This window comes from Ischnura elegans, chromosome 3 (assembly GCF_921293095.1).
Source record: "Ischnura elegans chromosome 3, ioIscEleg1.1, whole genome shotgun sequence".
In the NCBI taxonomy this organism is placed as follows: domain Eukaryota; kingdom Metazoa; phylum Arthropoda; class Insecta; order Odonata; family Coenagrionidae; genus Ischnura; species Ischnura elegans.
In genome coordinates, this window is record NC_060248.1 from 116,892,939 (window position 1) to 116,913,931 (window position 20,993).

General features: G+C 40.4%; 1 protein-coding gene across 1 annotated transcript; it reads left to right on the forward strand.

Annotated features, from left to right (window-relative positions):
- Positions 1–786: 786 nt before the first annotated feature.
- LOC124156413 (glucose dehydrogenase [FAD, quinone]-like) lies at positions 787–20,665 on the forward strand. Its single transcript, XM_046530958.1, has 2 exons — positions 787–1,018; positions 17,552–20,665. The coding sequence occupies exon 2, from the start codon at positions 17,578–17,580 to the stop codon at positions 19,780–19,782; it is 2,205 nt and encodes a 734-aa protein (XP_046386914.1). The 5' UTR covers positions 787–1,018; positions 17,552–17,577; the 3' UTR covers positions 19,783–20,665.
- Positions 20,666–20,993: the final 328 nt, after the last annotated feature.

Genomic DNA, 20,993 nt, shown 5'->3' on the forward strand with positions numbered 1-20,993 from the left:
TCCCTTGGCGATTCATTCAGTCAGTGGTGCAACCCAAATGTTAGTGCGAATAGGTAAGGGTAGTGGTCACCCCTAACTAAGCCACAGGCGTGTGAAAGACAAATATTCAGGGTAGAGACGCTCGTTCCTTTCCGTGAACCAACGCTAAGACAATTTGTCTTCCGTGTTCAAAAGGCATCACCTGGGATTTGAAACCCGAAACTTTCGGTTAACAGCCCAACTCTCTTCACACCAGGCTACGACTCAAATGAATGCATTAAGAAACCATATTTCCAACTTATTTCGTGACATTTTTTCCATTAAGTTCACCATTGATTGCGTGTGTGCTATGGTAACACTTACGACGAATTTCTAGGAGGGGTGCACAGTAAAAGCTTGCATTTCACATTTAATTTATCAGAGAATACCTTTTTTCGAATTCAATTCTGAATCTTTTTAGGGTATTCACCATTTATTTCGAGTGCGCTTTGGTAAAACTTCCTCTTACTTCGGAGAGGATCATCGTAAGCACTTGCATTTCAAATTAAATGTACCATGGAAGACCATTTTTGGGCTGAATTCTGAATTTATCCTACGTATTCACCATTGATTGCGTGTGTTCCTATGTAAAACTCCCAATTGATTAGAATAGGAGTATAGTTGCATCCCAACTTAAATGTATCATGGAGGACTGTTTTCGAGTGGAATTTTGAATAATGTTATTTAGGCATGTGCGTGTGTGAGTGCGTGCTATTGAAAAGGCTGCGGAGGAGGGGTCAGGAGTGTTGTTAAGGGGGGGAGAGGGAGTGTTGGGTGGGAAGGGTTGCGGTCGGAGTAAAAGGTGGATAGTCGGAGGAGGGCGAGGCAGTTGGACGGAGGGCTAAGGCACTCGCTAATCACCCTCGAAGCGTGACGGACGAGAGAGGGAGCACAAAGTGGCGAGGAAACAGTCCGACACTTGGAGACGACAGCAGGGGACGGTTTTGTGCTCCTCCATCGCCTCAACGGCATCGACAAAGGGAACTACCACTATAACGAGGTAAGTGACCCCCTCAGTCTAGTAAAGACGAAACGGGAATGTGAAAATATGCATTCTCCGGATACAAAAAGCAGGTGTGTACAACGTGTGAACATAAAATGGTGCTATATCATCTACTCACAAGTACGATTCGAATGAAATTGCTTTGTCTATTCAGAGTCTAAATGCATGCAGATTCCGTGATTCGAAAGGGAAAGGTATAATTGACGAGATAATGCTTCAATTCATGGGTGTAAGCCTGCGCCACTCAAATTACAATCTCGTTATACTACTCAATATTATAGTGCAACTGTAACGACAGGCTTTATGGACGATTTTCGCGAAAATATCTGCGCGATGGATGCAAATGTTTGTACGCGATTCTATCGGTAGACACAATCGGTGGAATAATAAATAGGCATTTCTGGTGAAAGCTATATTCAACTACGGATAATTCATCACTCATTTATTTACAAAAATATATATCCATATCTTATATATATCCATATATATTTATAAAAATATATATCGATCGAAAATATCGATAATGCAGAGTATAAAAACGAAGAAAGCTGAGAATTTCCAAAACGCCGTATTTACGGTTAACTGCATAAGGTACCGAATCTCATCGCAGTGCTTTCATCCTCGAGATCGCTGCTCGATTGTGCACTTCATGAAGAATGAAGAGGAATATAGGATAATCGCTTGAACTCACTTGCTGGTGGTGAAATATCGATTTCTATGAGTGACGGTACATTAAAACGACATTGATAACATTCCGTTTATCCTAGGCTCCCCGCAACACTCAATTCACGGAGAGAATGGAAAAAATCTACATGCTGCGTGAGCATGCAACAGCTTAGTTGAACATAACGCCAAACGATCTGAGCAATATCAGTCGTGAGATTTAAGATTACTTCTACGAGAAAATATACGGAAAAAGCAACAAGGATGAACTTACCATTTTTTAAATAATTACTGAACTCCAATTTTACTTCTTTTGCATTCAAAGAGAGAATAGCGAGATGTCTGCACACGACAATCATAATTGACAATGTTTCAACTTAAACCAAAATAAAATAGTGACACAACGACTTAATTCGTGTAAATTAAGAACCAATTATAGATTTATAAACGCTTCTTTCATTAAATCGATCCATATACCAAGGCACATAAATAAGACCAACGTATTACAAGAACCAGCGAAACCAGAATAATTCCAGCCGCAGATTATTAACAATAATTACAACCAATTCGGTCAAGAAGAAGAAAAATCTCAAAAGAAATCCACAGGAGCAATTTGATTATTATAAAATCAACGGAATAGAGTTAATATCACGCTGATAACGCAATGGAATATTCGTTGCAGTTGAAAGTTTTGGAATTTTTTAACAAGATCTTTTTAAACCAAATTACACCTTACAGCTATATCTTTATTTATTCTTATGCTTTCCGAAACTCTAGAGAAAATGAATACGAAGAACCATTCCTAGAACTGCGGAATGATTACTATGGAGGCAGGAAGTGCATTTAGGCCAACCAGAACGGAATCCTTTTGAACGAAGATTGAGAAAAGGCTTTCGGAGAAGCGGCAGGGATAAAAAGCGTCACGTAGAGATTTTCTTCTCCCGCCCTTTCTTTCGCGAGGGACGGGAGATTGGTACGGACGGAGGCGCGGTCGGATGGAGAAAGCATTTTGGGACACCGAAATCAACGAGGCGCCAGCCTGAAAGGAACACCAATGTCAACCAACCGATCCGGCTCCCCTCCGTCAAACAATAACTTTCCATTCCATTATTTTTTACTAATGTTATATTTTTTCCTAAATAATCTTCCTTCGAATAATTTTGGCCCATTTGATTTTCCGCTTTTATTGGTAACTTCATCTACATCTACATAATACCCCGCAAGCCACCTAAAAGGCGTGTGGCAGGGGGTGTTAGGATACCAGCCGTCTACGCAAAGAAAATTAAGTGCTCTACGAAGTTGGGACTAGCATTTATTAAAGTCCTTTATGGCTCGGGGGAAAACGAATTCCCATATCTATCCGTTCTGCAAAACATCTCTCTTTATTTTTCGCTTCTATCGGACCTGGAAATATAGTGTGGCTCTAATAATATGTTTTGTGTGTCGCTCTCAAAGATATCCATCCTCAATTGTTCAAGAAATCTAAGCCTAGCGCGCATCTTCCGTGTCTCCAGCGGCTCGTTACGGAGTATTATAAATTCCTCAGCCGGCTAAAAGCCAGCAACAGCGGCTCCAACTTATGACACTACACCAAGTTTACCATACTTTTATGCATAGTGCCGCGTTTGGTATGTGCCCATCTAAATATTATCTTCATCATCGTTATTACTATTATTATTAATAGGGGGGAATGAACACGTCAACTACTTCTGCTCTTTGGTAGATGAATAGGATTTATTTATCATATTGGTGAAGAGCCCAAATCGAAAGTAATAGCGGATAAAAATTATTTTCCCAATTAAAATATTATTAAAACCAAGAGTAAGCAATAATAAGTAAGAATAAAGAAAAAAGAACTTTAAGTTAATGAGTGATGATATATGGTTGAAGTTCATTGTTTCCGGCGAAACATTACATAATACCTTGATAATTTAAGGTAAAAATTTCATCACGTGAAGTTTAAACACACTTTTTTAATAATGCTTTATTTTTTCCTAAATAATTTTTATTTCAATCATTTTAGCCACATTTATTTCCCATTATTATTACTAATTAATATTACTACATCATGTTTACCATATTATTTTGTGCTGTGATGTGTTTGGTCTGAGCTCATAAAATTATCACCGTTATCATTATTATTATTACTGACGGGTATAATATTAGGCAATATCTTGATTATTTAAGAAAAAATTAATCACGTGGACTTTAATCAGCATGGATACTTATAGCACATTACAGGCTAATTTAAGAGGGACGAAATATTTACATGTAATCGATACATTTTATATTCATAACGCTAGCATGTCTAAACCACTACCAAAATATTTAACAATGCAAAATATAAGTACACTAAAAAATAATGATATAGGCACCGACCAAAAACGGAACAATGCACAATAACATGCATGTTGCAGTGTCATAAATAAGCAATAGATACGGGAAGTTAGGAAGAAGTATAAACAGGACATGAATACACGGCTGCGCCACCAAATATCAAGAGAAAAGTTCACCACATAGATCTATAATCCATTGAGCAATCTAAAACGTTTTGAGCCCTATTGTTAAGGTGAAATTTTATTTATTTATTTAATCCAGTCCAAAAACAGCACGAGGCCAATTACAGAGGACTCACAATGACAGGAGAAACAATTTAATAATATTCAGCAACGTAACCGATAATGAACAAAAAATAGTCAACAGTGTTTACAAATAAATAACAAACGATAGTAAATTTCATCGGGTGTGGCGAGGAATAGGGGGAAAATTACGATAGTGATGGATTAAGATGCTTGAGGGATGAAAAAAAGGATCAAAATTTGGAACACACTTGGCATAGGAGAAAATGGAAGAAGGAAGTCTGAATAGAAAAGAACGTTTAAAGACAGATAGGCAGGGGATGAAACAATGAAATATGTCACTCGACCTCGCCGTATGCGGAGGGAAACAAAGCGGAAAAAAGATTGAAGACAATATCGCGTATGCGAGTCTAAAAAAATCAAAGCGGAATAAAACCAAAAACTGCACAATGCATAATAACATGCCATACATGATAAAGTGTCACAAACACTAAATAAATAGGGGAAGTTGGCATAAATGGGACATGAAGTCACGGCTGTGTCACGAAATAGCCCGAGACAAGTTCACCGGATAGTTAAATAGGTACTTAAAGCGCCTTAAGCCTATAGAAAGAGGGTGGTTGAAAAGTATATTGCATACACGCGAGTCTTTCTAGTTACGGTAAAAGTGTGTGAGACACGCATCAACACAATCCCTTGCACCGTACTACGAGGAGGCAAGTATGCACGTGTCGCGGTCATTTTCTGCTGGCCGGCTTTCCTCAAGCGTAAGAAAAAAAACTAACCCTGCGGAAACGAAAACGTGGTGGTACGTGCCTGCCCGGCGCAAAATGATCACATGAACGGAACGCCCCAGGAAGATAACATCATTAAAGTGGAGAGGAAAAAAATAGCACGACGGAAACATTGCAATGACACTGTTACAAGTGCATTATGTCAAGTGACTAGTACCGTATCGACTAATTGAATGCAACTTCAAACACATTTTCAACCGATTACAACACCAAATGCGACAACATTCTGTCGCTGAAATACAATAAAAAATTGTCTAAATCATTAAACTTAATACCCAGGATTTCTAACGCAAAAAAATTGTGTAGCCATTTTTCAGGAATAATTTCCGACTTTCGTATTTTTTTCCCGTGGACAAATAATTTTTCAAGTCACCTTCTGAAAATTTCTCACAGAATTCAGAGAAATCTGGCATGACACCTTACAGCGGAAGTTGTGCAACCTCATATGGTCATTTCCAATCGAGCGAAAAATGACGAATAACATCAACTTTCGTAACAAATACACCAAGTGAATCGCCTTAAATAATAAGAGAACGATATTTTTTTAATCGTGGGAGAGTTTTTTATTTATTTAAAGAGCGAGAAGTTAAAATACTAAAAATATCTTTAAAGGAAGCTTTCGCGTTAGTAAAAAATAAATGTGAGAAACCTATAAAATGAAGTCATTACACCGAAGCATGGCATCCTACATATTTCCAATGATGAAGGAGGCTAAAGAGATACCGAATGAAATGGACCTTAACGGTGGCCACAATGAAATGAATAAGAGAGATTTCCATCGAAGTAGGGTGTGGATTGACTTCATGAATGGATGATGAATGACCCCAAGCTAAACAAATTTTTAAAGGTGTAACGGAAGATAAAATACATATTTAATTACATAAAATATTCAACAAAATTTATTTATATTATCCAGGCATAAACAATATAAACTTCTATTGACCCAAAATCAAAAGTTTCATCGAAAAACCAAACGCAATAACCCCTACCAACCGTAAACGTTAATGTCCGACAAGACTAATTTATCAATAGACATAGATATTACGTGTATCTTCATGAAATGGGTGCATTGATTTTAGCGAGGCAGCACCAATCATGTTTCAGCGATGAAAGAGTTAGATGAGTCTAGACGGTGGTAAAGTTTTAAGCATGAAATATTTTTCCCCTCCGTACCGCTACTAATAATAACATGCCTCCATTGGGAGAATAGTAACGAAAAGAAATTATTTCGCGAGGTATCCTTGAAAAATAAATCGAATCGACTCTACATCGTTTTCAAACGTTTTTTTTTCTTTCCTCATTCATTTCAACGCAGCAATCACAGTAAAAAAGAGATAAAAAATGATTAGGTGTCTAAATACCCGCCAAATCGCCAACTTGTATTCAATATATGTGGTACTTCTATATGGTGACATTATAGTTCAATTCTTGATGTCTTTATATAGAACGTGATTAAAATACCACAGCTTCTACGAATAACGGATAAAGATTCTCCACTCACATCTGGCTGTCTATATCCTAATCCGCTTTCTGTTACGGTCAATGATCATCACACTTCGTTTATTTAATGAAATAGTGTATGAGCCCACACTAATGACGCTATTAATACATTTCAGATAAGAAATTCATATTGTATAGAACAAGAAATACCGGAAGATGTATTTATTTACCTGCAATATCAATTATTAATAATTCCGTTGTGAGTACATTGCATAACCAGTGACGGTCATGATTTCTTGGTCTCCACCGTTGATCTTAAGGTATACCTGCATTTGTTTCTCTAGACTGGTTTTTTTGTTTCACAGTTTTCACAAATTTAGTTCAGGGTTTGTTTCAGGACACAACTTATGTTTCTTTACTTAGGGAATTTAAATCTCATTTTATAATAAATATGCCATTTGATTATCCTAAATTATAACGCGCTACCATAAATAATTTATAATAATCTTCAAACACGTATTACTTTATGTTTCATGTATAATTTGCCTAACGAGGCAGGGGAAGAACAAAGAAGCAGGAAGTAAGAGTGCTTCAAATGGAAACACGAGTAAAAAGTTTACATTTTCGAGCGATTATTTTGTTCTCTCATTCATTAAAAGGCAGAAATGACGGTAAGAATGGATTTGAAGCAGCGTAAACATTTTTTGGTGTCCACCAAATTACGAACTTTTACTCAACTTTATTTTACTTCACAGGGGACATTATACTTCAATTCTTGAAGTCCTTATATAGGTCGCGATTAACATACCACGGCTTATACGAATAAGGGATGAAGGTTCTCCAATCATCTCTGACTTCTTTAACGTATATAGCACTCCCAATCAAAGTTACATATTATTTATTTGTAAAGCTTCACAATTTTTTATCGAATCCAAATGATTTCAAAATTGAATAGGAATACTTTCTCTTCTTCGAATCCAAACATAAAATCCCGTAGAGAAGCGATGCAGAAACCAACAGCCGACACCTTCGACCTGAAGACGCTGGCAGGATAGCCAGCGAAACTTGTCTATAAACAAGCTGACGCGGAAGAAAACCCTGAAGAAATGCAAAGATCAGACCATCGCCGCGGAAACCTACGTTCTAACATTAGCATTAGATGATTACATCTCAACGATTGGCATAAATAACTTACGCGGTTTTAACTCACGATTGAATGGAATACATGAATTAGAATAGACGAATAGAATACGATACAATTCGACTAAATCTGCGAATGATTGCTCCACCTATAGTTTTCTTTTCAGTCACCCAAGATCTTTCAGGCATCCGGCAAATAAATATTGCTCCTGAATCCGACTATCGGCAAATCCATTCAATTATTCGCCTCCGGGCGATCGAAGGACGCTTACAGGAGGAACTGCAAGGAAGGCGTTCAAACAGCAGCGTGACGGGATACTTTCGCCCGAGCATTAAAGCGATTGCCTCGCCTGAGCCTCCGGGGGCGCAAGCCGATCTGAAAGAACGGAATGTTTGCCCGCCAGTCCTCTTTAAACTCGGCCTTGGCTCGAAGATAGCATCGGAACATGTAAACCTCTATAGGCGACAAACGAAAAAGGCCAACTAAGGAGAAGAAAGCCCGGTTGACTGCGATATCACGGCGATTGGATCCAAGTCGTGAGCACAAGCGTTCGCTCGCCGGAACATAATGCGGTGCTGCGGTGCTACGAGGTGACCGCGAGAGAGAGGGAGAGAGATGAAAGTGCGCGCAGCTAATAACGACCATATTCAGATCATCAAGGATTAACCGCCACCAATCGATAATCACCTCAATTATCTGTGCAAAATTTTAGAAAATCATCGTTGACCCTTTCACGACACAACCTTTGCATTTTGAAATCTCACAGGTTATCTGCTCCTCTAGAACAAACTGACCGACAAAGGCTATTTAAAGTTCGCGCGAAAGTTGGTACGAGGTAGACACTATAAAGAATAATGATAAGTATGGAGCAATCGGTGTTACATTCTCCGAGGACCTCTTCTAATAACAACTTCTGCAAAGGGGAGGGGTCGTGATCGCGCCATTCCAGAAGTGGAAAAGGGACAGGGAAAAATTGTCTTCCTTCACTGAAAGGATCCTGCTAATCTGAATTTTTCAAGACCAGAGACGCAGTTTTCAAGACGCAGTGATGTGTAACGAACTCCTATTATAGTACTCCAACATGTTCAAAGGAGGTCATTTCATAGCGGGCAGGAAGTTAAACCGTAACTATTAACCCGACCACAAGCAGAATCGAGTTACACCTATCATTTTATAAAAAAACTATTTCTACAGAAACATGAAAAGCATTCCGATGGCATCAAACTCATAGGCATCAGTAATCACAAAAGGTCTTTTTGACTAGTTAATCGCAATAACTTCATGAGAAATTAAACATTGACCATTCACTCAGGCTTAGGCACGTACATCGTCGTATTTCCATACTGAATAATGTTGGAATGAGATACATATCCTACTAAATCTTTCAAAAACAGTTAAAATGCAAATTAACATAAGACACATAATAAGAAAAGGTTAGAATTAAAATTGAACCGGAAAAGGATGAAATAAATAACTTCAATACTAACTAAAGGAATAATGGGCCGAGCAGACAATGGGCAATAAAAGTTAATTGTTGATACATTCGAATGTTTTTACGGCATTTGGCAGAAAATATGACGGGATAGATAATACACGGAAGCGAAAAAAAACTAAGCACAGACATAAACGGAATAAGCTTTGCCCACAGACCAATGCGGAGGACAAGGGTTAGAACAGAATAACGGAAGGTACCAACAGTAAGGAATCTAATCGCGAAAGGAAACAAACGGGGATAAGTATCACTAAACTTGTGCTGGAAGAGTAAAAATTTACAAGTTCCAAGAGAATTTCAATGATATCGCCAAGGCATTGACATTCCAAATCACGATCAAACGTCTTCAGGCTAAGTTCAAGCCAGAGTTTTCCTAAATATGCTATTTTTTGACCTGAAAAACATCTTTCCTATTTCCATGATGGATTACTTCCAGGATGAATATCCCTTCCTGATATTACTCAAAAACAATAAGTTAATTATAAGTATCATTTTATCATCTTACAAAAGGCATATGTTTCAATGAGTTAGACCATGAACACCCAGGTAATTAGCGTATTGCAAAAACAAAACATGAATGCTTTAAACCTTTCCTGTAAAATTATGCAGATAAAACATTCTCGGGTAGCCTCCTCGCTCAGAAGCTCAGACTTCCCATGTTTCGTAGATTTGGTTGTCGAATATTTGGAAGAAGATGAAGCAATTAATCCGCAAGAATATCCGAGAAACCGTCATAAAATACATAAACAATTCATTTAGCTCAAGAGCACCGTGGAGATAATAGATGCCAAATAATTCCAACAGAACTGAAAAAGGTACAAAACTAAATCCCTCTGGACTTCCACAATCACCGTTCATGGATTGTATAACGATTTTCACGATTACATTTACTAAATTTTACGCACTATCATGCACGTATGGCTAAATGCAAGAGCGCGCGTAAAAATCCTCTCCCATTGGAATTTGCCGACAAATAAAACAGAACCCAATGCAATCTACACAACGTACTAGGACAATGAATTTCGGAAGAAAATTCACATTTTCTAGTTCAGAAAAATACGAATGGGTATTTAACCGCAGCGCCAATCGACCGTTAAAGTGTTGACGGTTAGTGGTGTTGCAACAGTGTATTAACGGCGGTATGGCGGTATGACACGAACTTCCCGCGAAAAACTTTCCGCAAACACACACGCAAGGCAGAGAAATTATGAAAAAAAAAAACGGAATGAATTCTGGCAGAGAACAAGGCGCGCCTGGTTAAGAAACAGCTCAAGACTTTCGCCGACTCATCGTAGCGAGGGATACCTCAAATCAACATGGGAAAACCATTTCTGTCTTCCCCTGTCTTGAATTGAAGGCAAACGCACAATTGATTCCGACAGATATCAGATATGCTTGCCTCGTTAGTAGTGGGTTAAAGTCCTCGAGCTTCTGAATCTAGGACTTGGAAATTTTCGAGCACCTCATGGGTGGAATTCATGAATTAAGTTGCGGTTTTCCATCACATACTTATCGGATTCAAATGTATTCAGCAGGCCATACCTTCGGGGCGCTCAAAGAATCGAAAATACTGCAACTACTAGACTTGTAATACTATTACACTTGCAAATGGTAACGTTAATTATAGTCCGAGAGCGTCACTCTTGACACCCCATATTTTCTCTTTGGCCTCTTTTGAAAGATGATCTATGCCAAGCCGAAAAAAATTTAAATACATCATTACCATCGGAAGGCAAATTTTTGCGAGCATAAAACCACACCTTTTTCACTCTTAACCTACAAACTTCATAAGAGGCTTCGGCATGAAAAACTAGCTACAAAATCATCATTTTGTAAAAAAATCCATAATTTTTCGCACACGCAGATTATTTTATGTGAATAGCAAGAGACAAACTATCTAGTAAGCATACAGCTAACATATGAAATAATGAGAAACCGGGTTTTGACGTTAGAAAATAATAATTTGTACATTCTACGATGTAAAAAACGCATTGAAATATTTTATAGGTTAAATCAAAGAAGTGTTATCCAGGGGCAGAGAACATCGTATACGGCCACTGTAGCCACAGATAAAGAGTAAGAATTTAAAACTTTGGCCTTAGGGCAAAATATACCAACTTGACCGACGATTGATGTCGTACCGCGAAAAGGCACTGTCAAATGAAATATCAAAGATTACAAAAGACCTTTGCTCTATTAATATTCAAGAAGTATATACTTCGGCTGACTGGCTTGTGATACACAGATGTCAAACAAATATGGCTGGGATCCGCTACAGACTCGGAGGCTGCGCACTAGGATTAGATTGCTTGTGCAATTGAGAATACATATCTTTCAGATCGACACGAAGAACATCATATTAGACCCCCACTATTTTCCCAGGTCTGACAAAAGCGATAAATTGAAGGAAATATTTTGCCGAACGGAGAGGAATGGGAATTCGTTTTCCCCACAACGATATAGGAATTTAATAATTGCTAGATAGAACTTCGTCGGAGTATTCCTTTTATTTGTAAACGACTAGTGTCCTAACAACCCCCGCCACACGCCTATTGATGCGGCTTGCAGAGTGGTATGTAGATGCAGATATGATCGGCTCCCTATTAAGTAAAACAAACAACAACGCTTATGACTACGACATAGAATGACAGTATGTAAACCTAGTTACAAGGCCCCCGGGATACAATTAAGGTTTATGATCAATTATTATAAGAGATAAAAACAACAACACATTAACAAGAACAATCAAGAAGGAGACCGATGTAGTCTTTCCATTGGTTACCTAAATGCGCACGAAATGAAATACCGAAGTAAAGAAAACTACTTAAGCATCTTTCACACCACTCGAGATGTCTTGAACAAGGAACGTGGAACAAGTCGTATTGAACGCTAAAATGAATTTCAATACCATTCGAGACGGTCTTTCAAGAAAATATGTTCAACATATCCTGAAAAGAGTTGAAAGGTCTATCACACTGTTGTAGAAAGCTTGAATCCACTTGAATGACGATAGCAAACATGATTGACAAAGGCATCACGAAAAGCGAGACCGAGAGAGAAATAAAATCAAAATTTTACGCATGGGCAACAAATTTATGTTAATTTCATGCAGTGTCGAACTTCTCTTCTGCTTCATTTGGTAGTTCACTAAATACAAACACCTTTGCCCCTAGTAAAATTTAATCAGAGCGGCCATGATGCCAATATTTATAACTATCCCATCTCCAAGGGAACGCTAGAAAGGCTATAAAACCTTCACTGATTGGTCGAATAGCTTCAGCATCATTCGAGATTCAACAGAAATTAGAACCATTCAAGACAAGACGAATTTGATGGGGACAAAGGGGTTTAAGAGCATTCTAGACGAAATGTCCGCAGTCATGACGATTGACATGACGTCATATCCATTCGAGGGAGCCTGATCAACGAGTCTTGAACGGAATTTGACAGTGTGAAACCGCCTTTACACGGTCCCACAAGGTGATTTCTCCCGATTTACCACACGCTTTCAGTGGTAAATGTGATCAATAAAGGTCCTTCCACAGATGAGTGAATTTAAGTGAACGGGCGGTCCGAGTAGGCAGACAAAAACAATTAAAAGAATTGTGGCGAAAGGCATGACTCGATGAGATTCGATATTCTTACGAGGGCGACCAAAAAAGAGCGGGGACGCCGGGAGGGGTCCCACTCGGCGGGGCCCGCGAAAGCGAACGCGGCTGACCGCGGGAAAAGCCAGACGGAGTGCATGCCGGGCAGTATTCGGACAAAAAAGGGAACGGCAAACAGAAGGGGGGTGATGCAAGCCACGCGACGCAGACCCCCAACGCCGCACCGGGGTGGGGAACACCACCCAGTGCGAGGTTCCTGAAGACTGCACACTCACTTTCAGTACATAAAACCCACTCCCCTAATAAAATCCGTATGACCTAGGCCATATCAAAATCCCTTCCCTTCCGAAAGTCACCAAACTCCATTCCATATACTTGGCGGGCGTATCGTATGAAGACAATGAATAATAATTTTACGACGGGAGTGGAGCTTGCTTGATTTCTCCACCTGAGGCCAAGCTGCAAGGCTAGTGGCCATCGGCTGATAGTCTTCACTTGACTTAAAAAAATAGAATAGGTATGGGCTGATGAACAAGGCTATGACACCATGATTGGGCCTTCAAGGAGGAAAACTGGTCGGAGAATTGGCGTAGGAGTGTGGGGAGAAGACATATAATTATAGCAGAGCTATCACCATAAACAAAGCATTATTATACATTATGTCCAGCATGTCCATTAAAATACCGAGTGTAGGTCATTTTGGGTGAATATGAATTAATCATGCTTCGCCAAAGCTTCCGAATTCAATGACTTCCATCTTCAGGGCTACACAGGACGATTCATATGAGGGCACAAACACAAACCGGCGACAAACAGTCGATATTTTTTAACGAATATATTACAAAAGAGATCGAAAACGAAGACACAGCAAAGCAGCATGGCCACGTAGCAACGGGAGGAATACTGACAAATTATCCTTGCGCGATCTATAACACACGAGTTATTTAATAAGTATATAAAAGTAGACTATTTTCGGACTACATAGGATTAATTTTATTAGACTCATCTCCAATACAGATGATTTCACATAAGAAATGCAGAAATATGCAGGTTTCAGAGGGTGAGGATGGAGCGTGTGAGAGGGGCTGCAAAAAAAACGATACACAGGGAAAGACGTAGGATAAGAGGATGAGTAAGAGAACAGGGTTAATGACTTAATAAAAGATAGAAGATTATAATCAGCATTTCATTTTATCATTAAATCGGAGAAGATTAGCAAATAAGTGAGTATTTCATGAGAAACTACCGTACACCCACTTTGATCAACCAACTGAGAAAAATAATAGATTTAATTCTGGAAGTATTTTTATCTAATTCCCAAGTTACCACTTTCGATTTTTCTCTGCCATTTCCATACGTTCTTGTCGATTGTGGTGTTTTGCAAATCAAGTTGGCAATTAATGTAGTGAATTTAGTTGCAAAATGTGCCCAACTTCCGTAAACCCACAGCGTTGTAATATATCCTGAATACTGCGTACACGGTAAGGAGTAAAAGACGAAGTAACCATTAATATGTAATTTAAGTAGTGCCCAAAAAATCCAGCCAAAGGTTGGGGGAAAATAGCCCCCTACCAATCACATGAATTTCCAGGGACTTAACTGCAATGCTAGTGGACATCGGCTTATAGTCTTTACTTGACTTTAACGCTAGAGTATTGGCCCAAGGACTTCAACGTGACACCCTGATTAGACATTGAAGGAAGAGGACTACAAGACCATTATTTCTACGTTTCCTTACTTCTCATATCATTAAAAAGTAAAAACTCCGGAAAAATCATACTATGGAGCAATAATGAAGTTCCACATGTTAATCCAATTGGCTTGGGAATAGATCCAAAGATGCTTTGCTCGGAGACTTCCATTAAATTTGCCATTAGTACACGGAAGCCAGGCAAGCGGGATAGCGTATCGGTCTGCGCGACGCCGTGGAAAACCTAAGCTCCGTGAGTCGTTTTCCGCTTCACGCGTATATTTCTCGTGACGATTCTTCACGAAAAGCCAGAATTTCGGCAACAAATCAAAGATGATGGAAACCAGGAAGATTGCTTCATTCAAAGAGTGAAAATAAACGAAGAAAATGTAAAACAAACGTTTCATATCAATTCCCTAAACGACACATATTCAACCTATTTCTGATAGTAAACATTATTTTGAGAAAGCTATGAAATTTCTTAGGGAATGGAAATAAATTTCGTAGGGAAGGGAAAAACTCTCCCAAGGAAATTTTAGCTGAATAATAAACATATGGGGAAAACCGATACTTAAATAATCCAACTACACATGGTGGAAAGGTAAGCCTAATGGAAGTTAGATAGAAGAGATAATTTCCAAAACGGAGAACGAAGTTCTGCATGCCCTTATGGGTAGGTCATAACAAGTACGCCCATATCATGGCCCAATCGCGAAAATCATGAGCCAAATGCGATAAATGGTCACAAGGGTTTGGGGGACGTGGAGGTGTTGTGGCATGCCAGTGCCTGCCTTTCCTTCGCTAGAGTTTAGCTAAGAAGACAGTGGAGGAGTGGGGAGACAGGAATTAACTGTGGCTTGCCACTTATCTCTCGTTATGTGAGCAGGCTTATTTTGATCCATCTTTGCACGTTTTTTGCCCGCAACCGTACGCAATGTCAAGCTACAGCGCCGGGACCAAATCTAAAATTCTGATAAACTGAGTAAAAAGAGTTTCTGCGTCGAATGCACCAAACCCTATCCCAGTAGCACTTGATACGACTGACATAGACCCTAGAGTGTGGCTGTTTAAAACGCAGACAGACTGACACGCTACAAACTTGATGCATATAAATGCCACTCTCTAAATCTTAACAGAAATACCAGATATTGACGATCTAGGAATAACATTTGGCGGAGCGATTTCGTCCAACTTACCTCAAAGTAGTCATATAAGTTCATTGAATGCATTCCTTTCCTCATTATAAAAACGAGGAGAAAGCGTAGACTTTAAGAAGAAATGCAATTGCTATGCTCGGCTCCACCGTTACAACAGCATGGTAAGCCTACTTCCAGTAAGAAAAAACCTACCCTAAAAGATACAATTTCCTTCCTATTCCTTTCCCATTTCAACGAAGCAGAGAAAACCGCAGAGCGGCAATAACATAGAATTAACTGATTCTTGAGAATAATTTCGAGTGCATCGTCCACGGTGGATCCAGTACTATGCCTACGGCGAAGACACCAAAGCACAAAAACGAGAAACCTTGCTTCATCATCGGGAGTGCAAAGACGAGTAACAGGAGGCTCGGATGAAAACCATTGGAGTGCAGGCTGAAGAATTTTATCATTTTTGTAAACTTGGGAACTTCAAGCGCAAAGATTGTGAAATATAAGACACTTCAGAATAAAAATCAATGTGCCATCAATATTTGGCAATATTAAGGATGGAAAGGCCAATTGTAAAGAAAGGCAGAATCTTTTTAAAGTTAGATACAGAGCAACGTAATGATATCGTCGTAATTTCAAAATAAAACCTAGAGGCATGAATCAATTATATTCTGCTTTCAAGAAAATAATGGTTAGGGCATTCAAGCGACAAACCATAAATTTAGAACATATTGTGACCCTATAATGATGACCATATACTAGCAATTGGGTTGATCTACGAGAGCTATTGCCATTTCGATCAGAAAGAAACTGAAGAATTTTATTTATGATAAATAAAAAGTATATTGCGATGTAGCAATGATATGATCATTTCATATTGAATTCGTTGTATATAGCACATTTGCTATGAATTAATTGATAAGCAGTATAAATGACTATTGCCCAGGTGAGCCTTAGTAAACTCACCCGTTCCCGCGATTACAGATCGTTAGTCTATCACTGGCCGTCCTAACGGCCACGGGACAAAAAAGTTACGCACAAAGGTGAAAGGCATTCCGGAAATTAAAAAGTAAACGGTGCAATAAAGTACGAACGATATTCCAAGGTTTCACGGATCAATGTATATAAGCAAGTGAGGTAGACCGCAAAATGAGAGAGGAACTCAGGCTAAAGAGAGTAATTTGCCTCATGTAAATAAAAAATAAGACCCACTTATGAATGACATGGAGAGGATTATTTCTTCAATCTTTTCTCAGAACGTTCTGTTCCATGACATGGATAGACGGAAAAAAGTGTTCCCTTAAATTTAACTGCTAACATGACGCAAGGAAAACTCTAAAGCAATAGAATAACTTTTTCAGCAAACCGCATTAATTATCAGCATTATATCAAATTTAAAAATGAAGTGCAATAAATATCCCCCTGGTTTCCAACCGGAAGCTCAAAAAACTCACGCCTCAACTTCAAAAATATTTCTATTGCTTGTTCTCATTTATTCACAATAACTCTAGACTGATGTCACGAAATTGTATCCATTGTGCGATTGTTTGTAATTCATGCTCCATTTCAAAACAAAATATTCCATAAAAGCTGTACAAAAAAGAATAAAGAGTTTGAAAGAGCTATTCAAAAACTCTTACGCTTTCACTGTTAACTTCAGCCCCTCCCTTAAGGAAAATATAAAAAATTAAACTTCATAAGGTTCTCATGTGATTTTTTTTGCACAACCTGAGTGTCATAACGTAGTGACTTACTCGAGCTCATTCGGCCCTATTAACATAAAAATTGAATCTTACTAAACGCAACTTTTTTCTTTTCCTATGATTTTTCTTGAAATTATAATTCTGACAGAGAATTCATACATGTAAAATATTAAATTCCAACAATAACATCATTTCTCAACTAATCGTAAGGCCTTTACGATGCAATTCAACGGGCTATTCTCTCATCCTAATGTGTTCTGTTTTAATTTCAGTTGGCTGATCGACTACCTCCCCGATCATGACAGTGTCGGCGATGGAATGGGAGCCGCCTCCCATTCGGGAGATGTGCTACAACGGCCTGCAGTCCACGCTGTGCGACACCCCCGCCATGATGTTCCTCTCATTCATCCTCAGCCTCTTCAGCAGCCCCGCCCCCTACCACCTGCACAAAGGACCGCACCACGTTGGCACATACCCTCCACCACCGCCCGCATTCCACCTCCTCGACCAGTACGACTTCATAGTGGTGGGCGCCGGCTCGGCTGGCTGCGTCGTCGCCAACCGCCTATCGGAGGTACCCCACTGGAACGTCCTCCTGCTGGAGGCGGGCCCTGAAGAGCCTCTCGTGGTGGAGGTGCCGGCCCTGTCTCCCCTGCTCTTAGGAAGCAGCATCGACTGGAAGTACCGGACCGAGCCGGAGAAAACGAACTGCAGGGCCAGGGCCGGCAGCTCTTGCGCCTGGGCCAGGGGGAAAGTCATGGGCGGCTCCAGCAGCATCAACTGGCTCATCTACTCCAGGGGCAACAGGAGGGATTACGACGAGTGGGAGGAGATGGGGAACGAGGGTTGGGGCTACAAGGAGGCGCTCTACTACTTTAAAAAGTCCGAAGACAACAGGGACCACGAGTTCCTGCACGATCCATACCATTCCACTGGGGGTTACCTAGGTGTCGAGAGGTACCCGTACGTGGACCCGAACGCGGAGCTCATCATGCAGGGTTTCAGGGAGATGGGTCTGCGGGATACCGACGTCAACGGCGAGCAGCAGGTTGGGGTGATGAGGCTGCAGGCCACGCTGTGCGACGGGGAGAGGCAATCCACCAACCAGGCCTTCATCGGTCCGGCGAGGAAGAGGCCGAACCTCCACGTGGTGACCGAGGCTCACGTGACTAGGGTACTGATCGATGAGAAAACCAAACGCGCCTACGGAGTGGAGTTCCAGCAGCGGGGACAGTACGGAGGATCGCAAAGGGCGTTTGCTTCGAAAGAAGTGATACTCAGCGCAGGTTCTCTGAATTCCGCGCAGTTGCTCATGCTCTCCGGAGTCGGTCCCGCTAAACACCTACGGCAAGTCGGGGTGAGGAAGATAATACAGGACCTGCCTGTGGGATACAATCTCCAGGACCACGTCACAACAAGTGGTGTCGTGCTGGTTCTATCGAAAACTGCGACTCAGACGAACAACGAGCAAAAGACAAAGGACGTCTACCAATACTTGGAGGAGAGGGAAGGGCCGCTGGCTTCAACCGGAGCCCTACAGGCCGGCGTGTTCGCTAGAACCCCTCTGGCCGAGTATCACCTGCCACCGGATATCCCCGATGTACAGTACACCTTCGACGGGATGAGCATCAAGAACATCCTCTTAGATCCAGTCAACGTGTCCGAGGCGGCCACGGAAGCCCTAGCCTACTACGACGGGATAACGGTGCGTCCAGTCCTACTACGTCCCAAGAGTAGGGGAAGGGTTTACCTGGCGTCCCACGACCCTCTGGAACCAGCCAGGTTCCGTTCAGGTTACTTCACCGATCCTTACGATCTCGACGTTATGGTGGCTGGGATGCAGATGGGTGCCAGGCTTGCTGAGACGCCGGCCATGAAACACGCAGGGGTGACCCTCTTGGAAGTCCCACTGCCGGCGTGCCAAGAGTACCAATTCGGCTCGGACGAGTACTACGCGTGCGTGGCGCAGTCCTACACGACCACCATCTATCACCCGGTGGGTACGTGCAAGATGGGGCCGTACTGGGACAAGGAGGCCGTGGTAGATCCCAGACTAAGGGTATACGGAGTTGAGGGACTCAGGGTCATCGACGCGTCCATCATGCCGAAGATAGTGCGGGGAAACACGAACGCTCCGACGATCATGATCGGCGAGAAGGGCTCGGACATGATCAAGGAAGATTGGCTAAAGCATGAAGGAGGAGAGGCGGGAGGAAGTACGGGTATAAATCAGCAGGAAGGTGGCGGGCAGGGTAATTCCATCGGAACCGGCGGTGCAGGACACGGAAATGCAGTCGGAGCGGATGTAGTTGGTCACGGGCATCAAGCCAGTGGGCATCCGAAGGACCAAGGCACGTTCTTCTCATCTTCTTTTGATCTTTCGGATTTCTCAGGATTTGGATTCGGTGGTGGTGAAAAAACTGTGAATAACGGAAACTGGTATCACTCGACAGGACACAGTCCCGACAGCACCTCGTGGTTTTCATTTTTCCGTATGTATTAATCAACTTATTTCGAAAACAGTTTTCTGAGACTTTTATGTAAAAGACTATAACGAGAGGTTTTTTGAGTGCTCAAATTCGCAGCCCCCTCATAATCGCATTCATATCATCATCTCTTCGATTTCATCACTTGAATTCATCTAAGGTGGACAACGTAAGAAACTGTAATGCACCAATGGAATGGGATAAGTATTTCGCACCTGAGCAAGAGCTTTGGGTGTATGTCATCAAGCCTGTCCATTTTGTCAAAAGTATGCCATAATAATAAATGTTGGCTAAGGTTTTCTTTCCTCCACGCTATGAAATACATAGTTCCTCAGGGGAAATGCACAGGAACAATCACGGGCTATTAAATTTACGGGAGAGAGATTAAGTCATTAAACAAATCAAAATTACTTTCTCTGTAAATAATAATAGAGAAGTTGACGAAATGGGAGGTAATGTGACATAGATATAAGATAATTAATTACCTCAATTAAATTATTTAAGTTTTTTTCGTGTGATTCAATATGAAGCAGTGATTAAATTAAAATTATTGATAACATAGTACACGTATTTGACTCCAGTAAACCGCGCTCAAAAATGGTCCAAATTTCACGTGAGTCAGCTAATTTAATGCGAAATTTTATACACTTGGAGACTAACCTAGTCGCAAAGTTTTTACATTGATCTAAGATCATTTCAAACGAAAAATGAAAACCAATTATTCCCCAATAGGCTTCAATAGATAAATTGAGTAATTAAAAAAATAAATAAAACACACAATATAGTAGTGATACGGGAATTTTCCTACAGCCATCCATACTTCAAGGTAAGTTTCCCTTAGTCGTTAATTCATTCTAGTCTACTAGCATTACATTTCCCATGTGGCAAAGAAGAAAATAAAATAACACTCCGTTTTCTTAGCATATACTAAGGTGTTTCCAATGTATACATTTGCTAAGCCCCAAAGAGTTCTAGAAATCTGTCCCCATTTTGCCGAAGTTAGAACTCCCACCCAATGACTAAAAAGGTTATTCTGAATACATTCTATAATTAATGACGCAGACCTTTATCCAACCCAAGTCTCTTTTCTAAAGGAGACAAGGAAAACCCTAATTAGATTAATGTTATCATGTGAATCATTGCATTGGTATCAGAAAATGTATGTTAAAAAGTAAGCAATAACTTACCGTGAAATGAAGGATACGAATACATGTTATTAGTATTTAGA

Bases quoted from the DNA above. Each gene is read 5' to 3' on its own strand.
- LOC124156413 (XM_046530958.1), top strand. From the start codon at position 17,578: ATGACAGTGTCGGCGATGGAATGGGAGCCGCCTCCCATTCGGGAGATG.